This window comes from Heloderma suspectum, chromosome 7 (genome assembly GCF_057233095.1).
Source record: "Heloderma suspectum isolate Gila_16-S chromosome 7, 16-S_ref, whole genome shotgun sequence".
Classification (NCBI taxonomy): Eukaryota; Metazoa; Chordata; class Lepidosauria; order Squamata; family Helodermatidae; genus Heloderma; species Heloderma suspectum.
The window spans coordinates 109,729,755-109,745,833 of NC_139464.1; the positions used below are offsets into that span (position 1 = coordinate 109,729,755).

At 46.3% G+C, this 16,079-nt stretch overlaps 1 protein-coding gene across 1 annotated transcript in view; it reads right to left on the minus strand.

The window, feature by feature from the left end:
• HGF (hepatocyte growth factor) overlaps positions 1-14,353 on the minus strand; it is a 67,149-nt gene extending 52,796 nt beyond the window's left edge. Inside the window, exon 1 of the mRNA XM_084811087.1 lies at positions 13,961-14,353. Coding sequence (XP_084667213.1) covers positions 13,961-14,027 — 67 coding nt within the window. The 5' untranslated portion in view covers positions 14,028-14,353. The remainder of the gene's footprint in view (positions 1-13,960) is intronic.
• Positions 14,354-16,079: the final 1,726 nt, after the last annotated feature.

Below are 16,079 nucleotides of genomic sequence, written 5' to 3' on the forward strand. Positions count from 1 at the left end.
AAGACGATTCATTGGGGCATGCAAACCGCCTGATAACTGAGCAGCATCCCACTGCCCCAATGAGCTGCCAGCCTGCCACTGTGTGCAGTGATGCAGTGGAGGCAGCAGGATGGGACAGGAGCCGAGAGGGAAGCTCCATGGCATTTATCTCTTGGCTCCAGTCTTATCCTGCCTCTGCTGCAACCACCAAGAGCAATTGCGTCAGTCTCTGCCAGGCATGGCAGAGGAAGCCATAACCCTTCCCACTCTCCTTTGGCAGAACGAAGCCGAGAAGAAAGCCTGTGCTATGACAGCTATGTTAGTGTCTCCCCACCCCAGCCTTCTGTAATAGGTTTACTGATCTTCTTGTTGTTTGTTCATTTAAAAATCCAGAACATTTCACTGTAGTTGCTTATCCTTCCCCCCCCCACACACACACACACACCTTTTCAATTCTCTCTCAGCCATTAGTTTGTCCTTACTTTGATTCTGTCTAGATATTAGATAGATAGATAGATAGACAGATAGATAGATAGATCGATGGATCGATCGATCTTTACTTTCCTTGTTCTTGGCTCCCCTCCACCTCCCCTTCTCAATTCCTGTATTCCTTCCCTTCCCATTTTTTATCTCTTTTCCCTAAAAGACAAAAAACAAACACCCTTTCTCCTCTGTTAGGATTATAGTCCCCCTCCGCTTGTAGTTTAGTGTTTGCTTTTCTTTGATTTGTGTGTGTGCATGCTTGTGTTGTGTGGACAAGCAATCAGTGTGTGTCAAAGGAGTACACACAATCCAGATTTCCAAAACCAGTGGGCTAAGGGCTACATACATTAACAGATATTATTTAAATATTATAATACTACACTGTGTGTTGCAAAGCAAGCAAGCCCAATATGAGGCATCTTGGGGGACTTGGCAGGGACGGAGGTAGGTGAGGTGCTGCTGTGCCCTCCTGGCAGGGTTACTGCGTTGTTTCCTGCCTCTGCTAATCCTGCAGACAACTGTTGTTGCTCTTCATTCAACTCAATGTAGTACAATATGAAAGTAGAACTATTTGTACTTCAAAGAAACCTACAGAGTTTAGGGATAGTAGCCTCCTCACCACTTCAACACCTAACCTGATTATCCCTTTATGATCTTTGGTTTGAATTTCTCAGAACAGCGCATTTTACCTGCACCTTGCACAAAAACTAGTGGGCCAAACTGTCTGAGATTTGGCATGTGAGATGCCCTCCAGGGCGGCTGTGCATTCCCAAACTTTCATGCACTTCCATACAGGCCGTGAAAAGTTATAGCTCTTTGCTTTGGGAGATTTCCTTGAAAAAAATCAAATTTCACCTGCGCCTAGCACAAAAACTACTAGGCCAAATTGCCCAAAATTTGGCAGGTGGACACCCCTCCCAGGGAACTGAGAGAGGTCCCCAAACTTCATGTCTGTATAATACAAACTGAAAAAGTTATGGCCATTTGTATTTTCCCATGCAAGTCAATGGGAAAACGCCAGAAAACGAATGATTCGGATGTTCGAATCTTGCTTCAGATCCAGAACCAAGTCAAAGTGGAGCGGGTCTGAATCAATCCAAAGCAGAGTGGGGCCGCTTCAGAAGATCCAAAGCGTCATCCAAAGAGGAGCCGGGGGACTGTGCACAGCCCTAATCTATACACTCTCAGCCAGGCTTCATGAGACTGCAAGAAGGCCAGGTAACTTCAATTCCACCTGTTTTCATCTTTCACCACCACCCCTCCCCTGCCAACACAGTTGGCAGAGATCAGACAATACAGTTCAGGAAGCCATGAATAATATGAAAGGAGCTTTTCATGAGAAGAACTACCAAAAAAACAAAACGAATCCTGCCCAAACTTCAAAGTGCCCATAGAGCTCTCCCCACTAATTATCACAGGGAATTAGTAGTTGTACCATTAAGGCTACAAACCTATACAGTGTATAATATGCACACTGTCCTGGGAGTAAATCCCCCTGGACTTACTTCTGAGTAGACATGCATAAGATTGCACTAGAAACCAATGTTCCAGTGCTTATTTGTAGCCAAAGTTCTTCTAAATTTTTACCTTGGGCATTAAATGTTTGTTGGGGGGCTTTGTTTATTTTTACTATTGAAATAAGTGTAAGCCTGAGAATGAAAAATTTTTTTTTTTACGTTTCTGGGAAATCACTAATCTACCATCATGCCTAGCTCTTCTTCCTCCATCTCATCAATATCTATCCCTACGTAAGCACATCACTTCCTAAATCGCAGCGGTCCCCAACCCTTTTGGGCCAATAGGCACATTTGGGAATTTGAGAAACTGTTGTGGGCACCACCACAAAATGACTCCCACAAAGGATGTGGCTAGTCACATAATGGCTGCCATGAAGACCTGGCTACTCAGAAGAAAGTAATTCACCCAAGAAGCTGAGTATAAGCAGAAGACGGGTCTGAACTCCAAACCCAGTCAATGTATTTGAGTCCACAGAAGCACAAAAAAATACACATTTAGACTGAAATCCTATGCACGCTCACACGGAACTCAATGGGAATTACTTCTGAGTAGACCTACACAGGATTGCTCTACTCATCCTATCCACACACACGCACCCTATTCCCCATCACCAAAAGAAAAGTTTTAGACTCCATTAGCCACCTGCTGATCCTACCTCCTCCTCTGCCACCAGAGCTCCTGCCTGTACATGTACGAGAAAGTATTCCTTTGCTGAAATATGCGCCATAACAGTTGCCTTCAACTGTTGGCACCAGAGAACAGCATGTAGGTGCAAGCCATGGTGCTGTGCTGAATGTTCATGGGGAAATATTTTCAAAGCAAAGGGGATGGTTTGGGGAGCCCAGATTGTTCCACGAGAGCCCTCCAAATGCCTACCTCTGTTGTACCTTTTTGCTTCCCCTCTGGGACTACTTTTATCTTCCACCAGGGCTGCTTCTTTTTTCATGATTCCAACCAATAAGGGATAAATATTGTTAACATGATGTCGCAACGCCAAATAGTTGCTATGTTTGCCCGCAGTGATGTTGTAACAAATAGCCAATTTAGAGGAGTGAAATGTTTCTGTAGTACAGGGATAGACAACCTGGTACACTCCAGATGCTTTGGACTATAACTCCCACAATCCCTGTTCATTGGCCAGGTTAACCGAGGCTTATAGGGGACTAATGGTTATAGTCCAAAACTTCTGGAGGGTACCACATTGCCTACCCCTGCTGTGAGATGGAGGGGAAAGACTGAAGGACCACAGTAAGGGAGGGGTGATGGACTACTATAGGGGGCCGTGGTGGCTTAGTGGTTAAGACGCTGAACTGCAGACTGGAAGCAGTTTGAGACCAGAGTGCCACGTGACGGAGCTCCCGTCTTCAGTCCCAGCTTCTGCCAACCTAGCAGTAAGAAAGCTAGAAATTGCAAGTAGATAAATAGGCACCGCTTCGGCGGGAAAGGTAACAGCGTTCCGTGCACTTCGGTGTTCAGTCATGCCGGCCACATGACCATGGAAGCGTCTTTGGACAGTGCTGGCTCTTCGGCTTAGAAATGGAGATGAGCACCACACCCTAGAGTCGGACACGACTGGCTGGGGACACCTTTACCTTTACCTTTTTAATTGACTACAGGGGATATGCATCTCCTAGTTCAGCTCTTCCCTTTCAACCACAATTTGCTCCCTATGGGTCCCCACTTGTATTATGATGTATCAGGCTAAACCCTCCCAAAAATCTGTGAGGAAGGCTTAGATGAGATATAATTTGTCCAGCACCATCCTGTACACTTCATTGGTGAGTTCAGTGTTGAACCCAGCAGGTCTACGAAGCCCAAGACGACTACCACTGTGGACCTCAGAATTATGTAAAACCAAATCGATTTTTCTTGCAGTTCAGTTGTGTTTCATTCACACTCAATGTCTAAGGGTTCGATCCTATGCATGTTTAGACAGAAAAAAGGCCTACAACTCCCATCATTCCCCAACTAGCCATGGATGGCTGGGGAATTCTGGGAGTTGTAGGACTTTTTTCTGTCTAAGCATGCACAGGATTGCGCCCTAAGTGCCAATTTAAAAATTGACACTGCAGTCCTATGCATGTTTCCTCAGAAGTTCCTCCCAAGTAACTGCAGCACGTATAGGATTGCTCAACTCCTATGTGGCAAGGCTGCATTACTATAATATTTTGTATTTCCTCCAACGAAATTGGCACTTAACAATTCCCTGTTAAGGAATCAGAAAGGATAAGAACTGCAACAAGAAGAGGAAAATGCTCAACCGTAACACTGATGACCAATTCCCCTCTTATCTGCATAGCTTCAGCTGTTACTGACACAGAATCCCAAGTGGGACTAAGTAGCCTTCACACATGTAGGAGCTGCTTCACTATGAACCAATCTCCCATAGCAGGGAGCTGTGTATGAATGACACAATCTTGTTGTGGGTAGCGTCAATCACATGTGTCTTTTCCAGCCAATTGGAAACTTTCTTTCTAACTGGATTCCAATCGTGTGGCAAAGATCCATGGAACTGGCTACCCAGGTGATTGCCTCATTCATTCCCCCACATGCAGTCCCCACAGGTGTTGGATTGCACCACAGGGAAGTGGCTCCCATGGAGATGCATGTAAAGGGAGCCTAATTCATGAGGGAGTGTGATAAAAAAAAAAAAAAAAAACGAGAATGCTGGGACCCAGCTATTATCACTTCCCCCAATAGCAAACTTAGGTGGTGGGTGCTGACAAGCCAAAAAGGAGCCACTGAGAATCAAAAGGGAGGTATCAGTGTGCTTGGGAGAACCCCCAAGGTATCCAGAAGTGTGTGTGTGTGTGTGTGTGTGTGTGTGAAAAACAACGAAATGAGCAAAAATCACCTGAACACCCCACTGAGGACTGAACAGCCTCAGTAACCTTGGAATATTAAGATGGAAAAGAAAAACCAAAAACTGGATGGAGGAAAGGAAGGCCCTTGCTTGAGCTCCTCCTTATGGCTTAAAATATATACAAATGTGTGTTAGTGTGGTATATAGTATAGTATGTACTACAGTATATAGTATTGCCGTAGTATATACAGCAAGAACCCTGAACAAGAGCATTCTTCAAAGGTGGTAAGGATACACTGCAACATTTTATTGGCAGGTCCCACTTCTGTTTAGAGAACTGAAACCAACATTGTTCAGATATGAACTAAATACTATAGGAAAGTTGAGGCTGGCAGGGGAAACGAATGAAAGCTCCTAAACTCACCAGCCAGTAAGGAACCTTAACAGAGATATGGAAGAGGTAATTGTATACTGCTTCCACATTTTTCCTGTAATTAAGTAAAACTGAAGACATGTCAGAGAAATGATCACATATTTCACATGTGGGTGGAATGCCAAGAGATATTTATCTACAGAGAGAGGTACTGACTAGCCAGTAGCCATCAGTTCAAGAAACTTAATCAAAAGTACTTTTTTTTTTACTTAAGCATTTCACTTGGTGTTAGGTGCCTTTGTCAAATGAGACAAGCTAATCACTTTTGTTCAAGAACTCATGTGAACAGTTAACATATGGATAATTCTAAAATCAAATGATTTGTAGTAAAATTAATAATTAGGTCACAACCAAGTTACAAAATAGATGTACTAAGTATAGTCAAATACAACCCCAGGGCTAACAGAACTGGACTTCAGCTTAACAGATTTGTAATGGAAATAGCAATGAATGGAAACACTGATAAAATGAGGGAGTGGGGGGAGGTCATTAGATGATTTTGTTTGTTTAACCAAGGAAATGAACGTTGTCTAATTATGAGACACGTTTGGGAAGAAAAACTTACTTTGCCTTTGTATCTGCTTTACATTTTTGTTAGTACATAATCAAGATGCTGCTGTTTGTGCAATTGTATTGCTGCTGATTAAGTAATGTTTCTCTCAGCTGATCCTTGCTGCTGCATCCACCCTAGGAGCAGACCAAGGATTTACCTTTCATCTGAAGCCTGGCTTTCTCAAAGTAAATGCTGCCTTCACAACTTTCACCAAGAAGGATTACCAATGAACCAGGCAGTAACAGATAATGCTGTGTACTGCAATTAGAACTACATGTACAAAAGGACAGACCCTGTATCCTCCTCCTTCCAGGAATGGGTTATCTGCACAGCAGGATAATAGGATATCCTGGCAGAAAGGTCTGTTATGCTGTTGTTACTCTGCTCTGCATCTAGAACTTCCAAATAATAAATACCAGGATTGTGTTTTGAGAGCCAGGACACAGACACACACACAGCAATTGTATTAATGGGGCGGGGCGGGGCGGGGGGGGGGCCTGGATCTCATACCAACAGTTTTCTCCCCAGTCCAAGCCAGACTTCCTATCCAGTATACCACAGTGACTCTTGTCTTAAGCCCCTCCTCTGACATCACCCGTGTTACTTAGCCCTGCCCCCTGACGGCTGCGCAGAGCAGCTCTCCAGGGTTTCAGACAGATTTTTCGCAGTCCTACCCGGAGATAGCAGGGATTGACCAAGGACTTCTCCCATGCAAAGCATGTGCTCTGCTACTGAGCAACAGCCCTTCCTCAGTTCCCCGGCAGCACTCCTCAGAGAGGGATGGAGGACTAAGAAGCCAACACATACAGGGTGTATGAATGATAGCTTCAAGAAATATCGCTTGCTACCGCACTTGTTCAAATGACTACAGCAGCAGTGTTAGTACCCTTTGAAGAAATACAAAGGAATTAATTAATTGCCTAAGAATCCTAGAACACCCCACCCCACACCCCAAAGCACATACAGCTTTGTTAATCCGTGCCCTTCCTCATTTCTAGCACAGTTGTTTGATTTGAGAAGACTGGCTCTAAAAGACAAGGAGGATAATGTGCAGAAGGTCCGATACATGGAAAAAATGAATGATGACGACAGGTTGAAAATGAGCAACAATAATGAAGTGAATACACACGCGATTACCGTTTTCCATTACAAATGCTATGAATAACCCACAGAAGGACTTCATAAAAATGTTAGCTCACCATAACGTTTTCCTGAGATAGGTTATTCAAACAGCCCACAGAAATGCATACCAAATTAAGTGATGGGGGCAGGGAGGAAAGAGGATGAGTCAGTACATGGTCCCTCCTATGCTCAGGACCATGAACGATCACACGTATATATTCCCCAGCTTCCCTGGTACACATCTTTACATACTCACCAGTCAAACACGTGCTATATGGTACAGTCAACAACTGCTTGACAGAAATAACACTGACTGGCTTGAGAATGAGTTGACAGTCAGGAAGTCCCCTGGTTCAATTCTAACCTCAAGCATGAACTCACTGGGTAGCTTAAACAAGCCTCACTCTCTCAAAACAGGTATAATAATACAGGCCTTCCTAACCTGCAGCGGGATATGCTAGATCCATCCCTTTTCAACACTGTGATATTTCATCATATTAAGTAAGGATGGAACAACAATTCAAAGCAGAGGTTTTGTGCAATTTGAACTCTGTGCACCCCTATTCCAATTATTATGAGCAGAATGAAGGTGGGCACAGCCCACCTCAAGAAATTTCCCCACCTCAATTCTGCTAGCGCCCTACTCTTGCTAGGCCCCCTCGCTATAGGCTGGGGTCGGGCTGCTTTTTCAAGCCTGTGATCATCAGCGCCATCACTGCCGTCAGTGCTCATGACCTGTTCCAGCCATTTTTAGAGCAGCGCACGCTTTAATTCTCCATAACATGAAGTCTTCATTAATGTCAACAGACAGCATTAAAGCTGCTGGGGACAAACAGTGGCCCTTGAGAGAAGGGGACAAGGGGATATACAGGAGGGGGTCACTGCTTCCCCATACCAGCCGTTTTCCAGCATCCAGCCTCTTAACATGATTATTGAAAATCAATGGATATGCTGTGCCCAAAATGTTCAGGAGGCTTGCAAACATTTTACTTTTCTTTTCAAATACACACAGAAGCCCTGAAGGTTTTGCAAGCACTCAGAGGAAATGCTTGCAAAACCCTGATCATATTTGAGCTGAACATGGGGGAGGATGTGAATTCCTAACAGTAAGTAAAACTTAGGCTTTTTCTACCTTTCAATTCTGTCACCCTTCAGACTTGACAAAATGGCTGTATTCAGATGTAATGTCAAATCACGGTTTAGCATAACAGGAATTAGCCTAGCTTTCCTCCAAGATCGCGAGCTACCTCCTCGCATCTTCTCCTCCAGCATGGCCAGAGGAGAAGATTAAACACAGTTCAGCGTATCATCCAAACGCTATACTGTGGTTTGGTTAATCTTAACCATTATTAGTGAAAACAAGCCAGCTTCATAAACTATGGTTTAAAGTTGGCTTGTTTCCAAAAAAAAAACAGAGTTAAAATTAACTTCAGCTTGTCTGGGCTCAAATGACCCAGCAAACTGTGGTTAATCAAGAATGAAAGTGAAAGCTTTTGGTTGTGCCAGAGAAGGAGGGAGGGAGGAAAGCATGCAGGCCCAGTGAGAGGTACGCTCATTCTCATAACACTAAATATAGTTTAGTGCTACATCTGAACAAGCCAAGTGTGTGTATATTTGTACTATGGTATCTGTATCCCCACGTACAAAACACTTTGTGGGAAACAGGCCTCACACATACACGCATACACAAGCCCTCAGAATCAGATCCCTTGCTGTATATAGGGATGGCGGAGAATTCCGCCACGGATTTCAGTGAGGCCGAATGCACTGGCATTCGGCCCCCCGAAATCCATGGTGGAATGGCCTGCCCCCCCCACGGATCCCCCCCGGACGAGGCTTACCTGGGGCGGATGTTTCAGATGACAACGGCGGCAGCTCCAGCGGCTGGTCTTTCGACCGGCTGCTGCAGCCACCTTTGTCGTCCTGATCTTTGCCGTGATAGGCTATGTAAGTATTTACACAGCCTATCATGGCTGGGCAAAAAAAAAATGGCATACGCAAATGGCGGCGGCTACGGCAGCCGCCATTTGCGTTCCCTATTTTTCGCTGTTTTAGTCTACGTAAATATTTACGTAGGCTATTACAGCGAAAAAAAGGGGAACGCAATTTTTTTTTCTCGCCGTTTTAGCCTACGTAAATATTTACGTAAGCTATTACGCAGCCTATCACGGCTGCCTGGCTGGACGCAAATGGCGGCCGCTACAGTGGCCGCCATTTGCGTCCACAGCAGCCCATCCGCAGCTGGAACTTCGGCTGCGGACGGGCCTGGCCGGCTGCGGAGCGGAGCTGGCCGGACAGGATTCCGGGGGGGAGGACCGGATCGCCTCCTCCCCCGTCGAGGATTCCGGGGGGAGGGACCGAGCGCCTCCCCCCCCACCGCGAACACAATCCGCGAAAAGGTAAGTGACTTTTGTACATCCCTGACTGTATAATAGAGAAGGCATGTTTCCATTCCAGCTTTGAACTGTGCTATAGAGTGAGATAAGCTTTCCCCCACTAAGAAGCTTTCGTTTCTTTGATTTCTGGGCACAAATTTTCCGTTTTTATTCAACGTCCTAATCTTGAGCCCTCGAGCTCCATTTTCCTTGTGCTGTATTGCTCACAAAAATAGCATTAAATAGGAAAAGGCCGGTGGGGTGGGGTGAGGAGAACCCTGTTAAAACTCTATGCTGTATGGGGAAGGGGGAGGAGGACAAGAAGCTATTGGTACTACACACAAAATGGATTCCATTAGCATGAAGGAATATACTGTTAAAACTGGAAGACTATCATTTCCAATGCTGACAGCATACAGTACAATGATAATTTAAGCTAATAGAATAAATCATAGTATGCTAATGACATATATGCAGTTATGCAAATACGGAGACAGCAAGCATTGCGAGAGACACCTAGGCTTCTGAATATTTGATTGGTTTCCTCATCATTATTCAGATTTTCATCATCCATGATGTGTGACATCACAGGTTACACTTAAATGCCAAGATGTGTGACTAGACTAGATCAAGGAATGTTCTCAGAAAATTCAGGGTGCTTCTGGATGAGGCATGTATTGTGCAATTGCCCAGTTTTCTTATGGAATGTTACGGGGCTGGGGGCAGATGGCATCATCTTCCACTTGTAACCCTCACATGTTTTTCCGCTGCTTCTTCCATCTTTTTTCTTTCCACAAAAATTACCATAATGGAGGAAAAGACTGTCACATCTAGAAGTACCCTCACCACCTTTGTTACTCAAGTGTTTTGTTAACACACTAGATTTTAAAACACTCTGGAAAGATTGTGACAACACCATATGTGAACCTATGGGCTACTATTCCTGTTGGATGAAAGGAGAAAGCTTTGTCTCACTTCTGCATCACTATGAAGACATGGATACAATGGCTGCACCCAGCTCACTGTTATCCATGCAGCTTGCGTGTAGGATTACTGCTCAAATTTCTATGCTTCTCCACTAAAAATGTTAGAGGCATATGGGTAGAAGGGGAGGGGTAAGAAGTGGTTGGACATATCTACACCAAAGACTGAAGATTTAAGAATAATTCCCTCTACCTGGGGAACCCTGGAAGGTATGAGGGATCTCTAGCAGGAAATTTTCAACACCCTCAATAAAACTACGGTTCACAAGATTCTTTAGTGGAAGCCATAACAGTTAAACTGTTAAAAGTGCAGTCCTATGCATGTCTGTTCAGATGTCCACCCTACTACGTTCAGTTGGACTTACTCCCAGGTATGCTTGCATTGGATTGTAGCATTACGTGTATAGTGTAGATCAGATCTGCTCTTTAGCTCCTCTCCAGGACCTAAAATTACCACCAACAGAATGATATCCCAAAAGCCATAACCTGAGAACAAAAGCTTCATCATGTTCTTTGCAGCAGTTAAAAGTTATCCTGGTACACATCAAATATAGTGCTTCTATAGACACAGCGGGCTGCGGTAGATTCCTATCCAAAGTCCTGCTCAGCTATTTAGCGCACCAAGTGGCCTTGACTAAATTAGGGCGCAACCCTATCCAGACAGGCGGCCACCTCCAAACTTGGAGACGACCACCTATCCATGCAGGGCAGGAGAAGCACGGAGGGGATCGTTCCCTCTGCACTTCTGCCCTACATTTTCGGCTAGAAAGCCAATTGCGGCTGTCGAGCTGCACGACGGCAGAGCAGGGGGAAAGCTGCTGTACAACACATTGGATCGTACAGGCATGTCCGTCCTCCCCGCCTCAGAATGCCCTCTGGGAATGGCCCATTTCGGCTGCTCCACACTCCTCTTGCAAGCGGGAAGGATGGGGCTGTTCTGCGCTGCCTTGGAGGCAACACGGAAGTGCGTGGGGGTCGGTTCTCCGGGAACCAACCTCAGAGCATGGGCTCCGAGGTCAGTTCCCGCCCCGGAAAACAAGATACCCTATGGCCATCTAGCCGCTGTCTTGCGGCCACAGGATTGCTCCCTCCTTCTCGCTTAACCCAATCTAGGGTTAAGATAAGGGTTAATCCACCCTGAGCTATTAGAAGAAAAGCACGCTGGCCAACTGATTTTGCCACTAAACTGTTACTATTATTTAACAGATCAGAGATATATGATTAAAAATAGAGAAGTGTTGTCAATTAGGCCATCACAAAAATATTTCAGGAAGACTGATTATAATCTACAGTTGACTGTCTCTGGGAAAAGATATATAGGCAATAGATGTTAAAAGGAAAAAGGGACAATCTGCATATGCATTTGCATACCCGCATATATTAGATTTGGATAGCTTAGCCCAAATCACAACTGAAAAAGTAGTAAGCATGCATTTTTGTTGCAGTTTCTACCTCACTTCCTGGGCCCTCAGAGTGACGCAACAGTAAAAATCAGGTGTTTGTACTTCATTTGAACAACAGGGATCTTGCTCCTGGCTTGAACAAATAGAAACCAGCTTTACAAGTATGAAATTACTGCCAATCCACCTGGTTCTCACAGTGATCAAATAGATTCCCTTCCAGAGTTCCCATTGATTCACTTGAGAACAGGTATTAAGAATGCACATTTAAAGCATTACGCTAAAATTAAAGTTACACCTTCTATAACAGAAAATTAAGAAAGTCAACAATAGGGATGAGAGAATATTTTTGTAATACTATTTGGTGCTACTGTTATTTTTTTCTAGCATGTACAAGTTTTATTTTCTCAAAAAAAGAAGACCGATCCAAGTTGTCCAATGATCAGCTGGGGTGGGGGTGGGGAAATAAAACTTACCCTCCTCCTAAATAACGTTAACAATGGGCCTGATCAAATGTCAAAATGTGTGCAGGAGCGCCGATAAAGACAGGGAAACAAGGATGCTGGAAATAAGAGGGGGAAAGCTAATTCACCACCCTCCTAACAGAGATTACATTAGTGACACAGAAACTAAAGATCACCTGGACAGTCGTTCTAAAAACAAATTAGAAAGGGCACTTGGTTTCAGAAGAAGCACAGAAGTATCAACTGGCCACAGCTGCATAAATACTCTCTTGGAAAAAATTAGCACAATCTCCTCCACCCTGTCAAATTTATCTACAATAAAGGTACACCTGCAACTGCCCTTTGTATTGGTTCCAAAACGATAACACGGATAACAGGCTCCACGCTATTTACATGCCAAACTTTCTCTGTGTAACCTGCCACGAAGAGCAGCTCCTCCTTCCCTTGTGCCTTAACGGGTTTCAAAGAAGAGGAGGGAAAAGAATGAAAGGTGTGCTTTTTAAACCAGTACCCTTGAAAGAACAAACAGAATTGCCAGCTCAGTTCCTCCACAGGTCCAGTTCCACATAGAAGAAACACAGAAAATCAAAATAAAAAAATCAACTCAGCGGTTGCCATTGCTGATTGCTGATTGTTAGTTCTTCCTACTTTCCACAGCCTCAGGAATGTGAGCTGCCCAGAGATGAAATGCTAACCGACTGGCTCCAGAAATAGACAGTTTGCAGCACTGGGCACACACAAGGACATGCCCGCCATTGAGGCATTCATTCCCAGCCTTGGAAATGGGTCTGCTGAGGTTCGGATGTTCGCTGTAACATCGCCTGCTGCACATGGACTTCATTATATTGCAAGAGGGGACAGATGTTTCCTCTGGTCCTGATCACAGCTCAAGGGCCTAGAAACAAGCAGTGAATTGCCCCCCCCCTTTCAAAAACTGTTAATCTGTCCAGTCCCGAAACACCCCGCATATATAGGTCTCCCCAGGCTCAGGCCGTCAGACGGAAACGGTGCCCGAGAAGCGCACGACCCGCGTGTGTTCGTGTGAAGAGCGTGCTTACGCAGGCGAACAACGCAAATCCAGCAACGATGTCCACACAAAGGTTTTCCTCCTGAACAGCAGCTTTTGGGTCCATGAACCCTTTTTAGAGCTTCCATATAAACACTCCAGTGGGGGTAAGAGACGTTTCTGCCGTGTCCTTTCCAAGACAAGGAATCTCCCACCCGCCCCTCACTTGCTTATTGCTTGGATGGGGGGAGGGGGGGGGGAGATCCTACTACTGTATGATGATGATGATGATAATGATAATGATGATGATAATGATGATGATAATGATGATGATAATGATGATGATGATGATAATAATAAGCACAAATGTCTGATTTGGGCGAAAGAATGAAGATCGGATGCTCTACGTTTGACTCCGGGACAAGCTTTACCTCTTCCTGATTCAGTGACAATTAGGGGGGTGTAGCTTGAAACCTGCTCCGGGAGGTGGCCTCTTTAAATACACTTAACCGTGTTGTCGCCGGGCGTTTTCCACTGGTTAATGCATTGTCCTACCCACCTCCACCGTCCCTCTCTGGGCATCTTTAAACAGGTTCGACGGGGCACTGGGTTGCATCACGCCCAACAGATCCCGAAGGCTCTTCGCGCCCATGCACGGATAAATGCACGTGTGCGTGTGCTGACAAGTCCGCAGACTTTGCAAATGTAAGCATACCTGCACCACGCACCCGCTCCTAAAACGCAAGGAGACCCCAAACGGCGCATCATCATCTTAAGCGCACATCAGGCTTCCCCTCACCCTCCTTTTTGCAAGTAACAGAAAATCAAGCATCCAACTAACCTGCCAAAGGGATGGCGAGGATGGAATGAAGCAAGAGTCCGAGTGGCAACAGCTGCTCGGTCCACATGGGTGGTTTGGGGAGCTGGGCTCGCGGCGCGCTACCCAAAGGTGGCTAAAGGTGGTGGAGCGCAGATGCCCAGCCGGTCAACAGAGGAGGCAGAGCGAGCCGAGCTGCTTTTTATTGCGATGAGCCAAGTTTTGTTGTGCGATTAACTGGAAAAGCTCCGGGTCCCAACTCCCTCTTACGGTAAGAAAGGGCTCCGACAACATCCCCCCCCCCCCGCGGCTCTGCCTCCCCTCCCTCCCTCCCCCCCCCCGCCTTTCATCCGAGCCAGCCCGGGGAGAGAGGGAGGGAGGGAGGCAGACCCGAAGGGCGCAGGGACCGCCGCAGACACCCACGGAAGGGCAGCCGCGGGCAGCCCGCGCCCCTGCTTCCTTCCAAGGGGGCTGGGCTGGCGCAGAGCTGACACGCGCGCCGGGGGAAGCGGCGGCCGTCGCCTCGGCCCGGGCAGCCCGGAGCCGCGAGGCTCGCGCGAGGAGCGTGGCGTGGCCGGGGCGCGCGCGGGCGGGCGAGCCGGGCGAAGCGCGGAGGTCTCCCGCGGCAACTTGGAAGCGCGTGGCCGGGGCGGCTCCCTGGCGCCCAGGACCCCGTTTTTACGTCCATTTAGGGTGCAGTCGTGGCCATGTTTGGGTGGGGAAAGTACTACAGTTCCCAGCATAGGCTGCTTGGAGTTGTAGGCTTTGTGTGTGTGTGTGTGTGCCTAAACATGCGGAGAGGATTGCACCCTTCGGGCGCAGTCCTATGCATGTTTAGACGGAGAAAAGGCCTACAGCAGGCATGTTTGGGTGGGGAAAGTACTACAGTTCCCAGCATAGCCTGCTGGGAGTTATAGGCCTTTTTTCTGCCTAAACAGGCAGAGAGATCCTCTGTGCATGTTTAGACGGAGAAAAGGCCTACAGCAGGCATGTTTAGGTGGGGAAAGGACTACAATTCCCAGCATAGCCTGCTGGGAGTTATAGGCCTTTTTTCTGCCTAAACAGGCAGAGAGATCTTCTATGCATGTTTAGACGGAGAAAAGGCCTACAGCAGGCATGTTTGGGTGGGGAAAGTACTACAATTCCCAGCATAGCCTGCTTGGAGTTATAGGCCTTTATTGTGCCTAAACAGGCAGAGAAGATTGCACCCTTCGGGCTCAATCCTCCATGCATGTTTAGACGGAGAAAAGGCCTACAGCAGGCATGTTTAGGTGGGAAAAGTACTACAATTCCCAGCATAGCCTGCTGGGAGTTATAGGCCTTTTTTCTGCCTAAACAGGCAGAGAGATCCTCTGTGCATGTTTAGACGGAGAAAAGGCCTACAGCAGGCATGTTTAGGTGGGGAAAGGACTACAATTCCCAGCATAGCCTGCTGGGAGTTATAGGCCTTTTTTCTGCCTAAACAGGCAGAGAGATCTTCTATGCATGTTTAGACGGAGAAAAGGCCTACAGCAGGCATGTTTGGGTGGGGAAAGTACTACAATTCCCAGCATAGCCTGCTTGGAGTTATAGGCCTTTATTGTGCCTAAACAGGCAGAGAAGATTGCACCCTTCGGGCTCAATCCTCCATGCATGTTTAGACGGAGAAAAGGCCTACAGCAGGCATGTTTAGGTGGGAAAAGTACTACAATTCCCAGCATAGCCTGCTGGGAGTTATAGGCCTTTTTTCTGCCTAAACAGGCAGAGAGATCCTCTATGCATGTTTAGACGGAGAAAAGGCCTACAGCAGTCATGTTTAGGTGGGAAAAGTACTACAGTTCCCAGCATAGCCTGCTGGGAGTTATAGGCCTTTTTTCTGCCTAAACAGGCAGAGAGATCCTCTGTGCATGTTTAGACGGAGAAAAGGCCTACAGCAGGCATGTTTGGGTGGGGAAAGTACTACAATTCCCAGCATAGCCTGCTTGGAGTTATAGGCCTTTATTGTGCCTAAACAGGCAGAGAGGATTGCACCCTTCGGGCTCAATCCTCCATGCATGTTTAGATGGAGAAAAGGCCTACAGCAGGCATGTTTAGGTGGGAAAAGTACTACAGTTCCCAGCATAGCCTGCTGGGAGTTATAGGCCTTTTTTCTGCCTAAACAGGC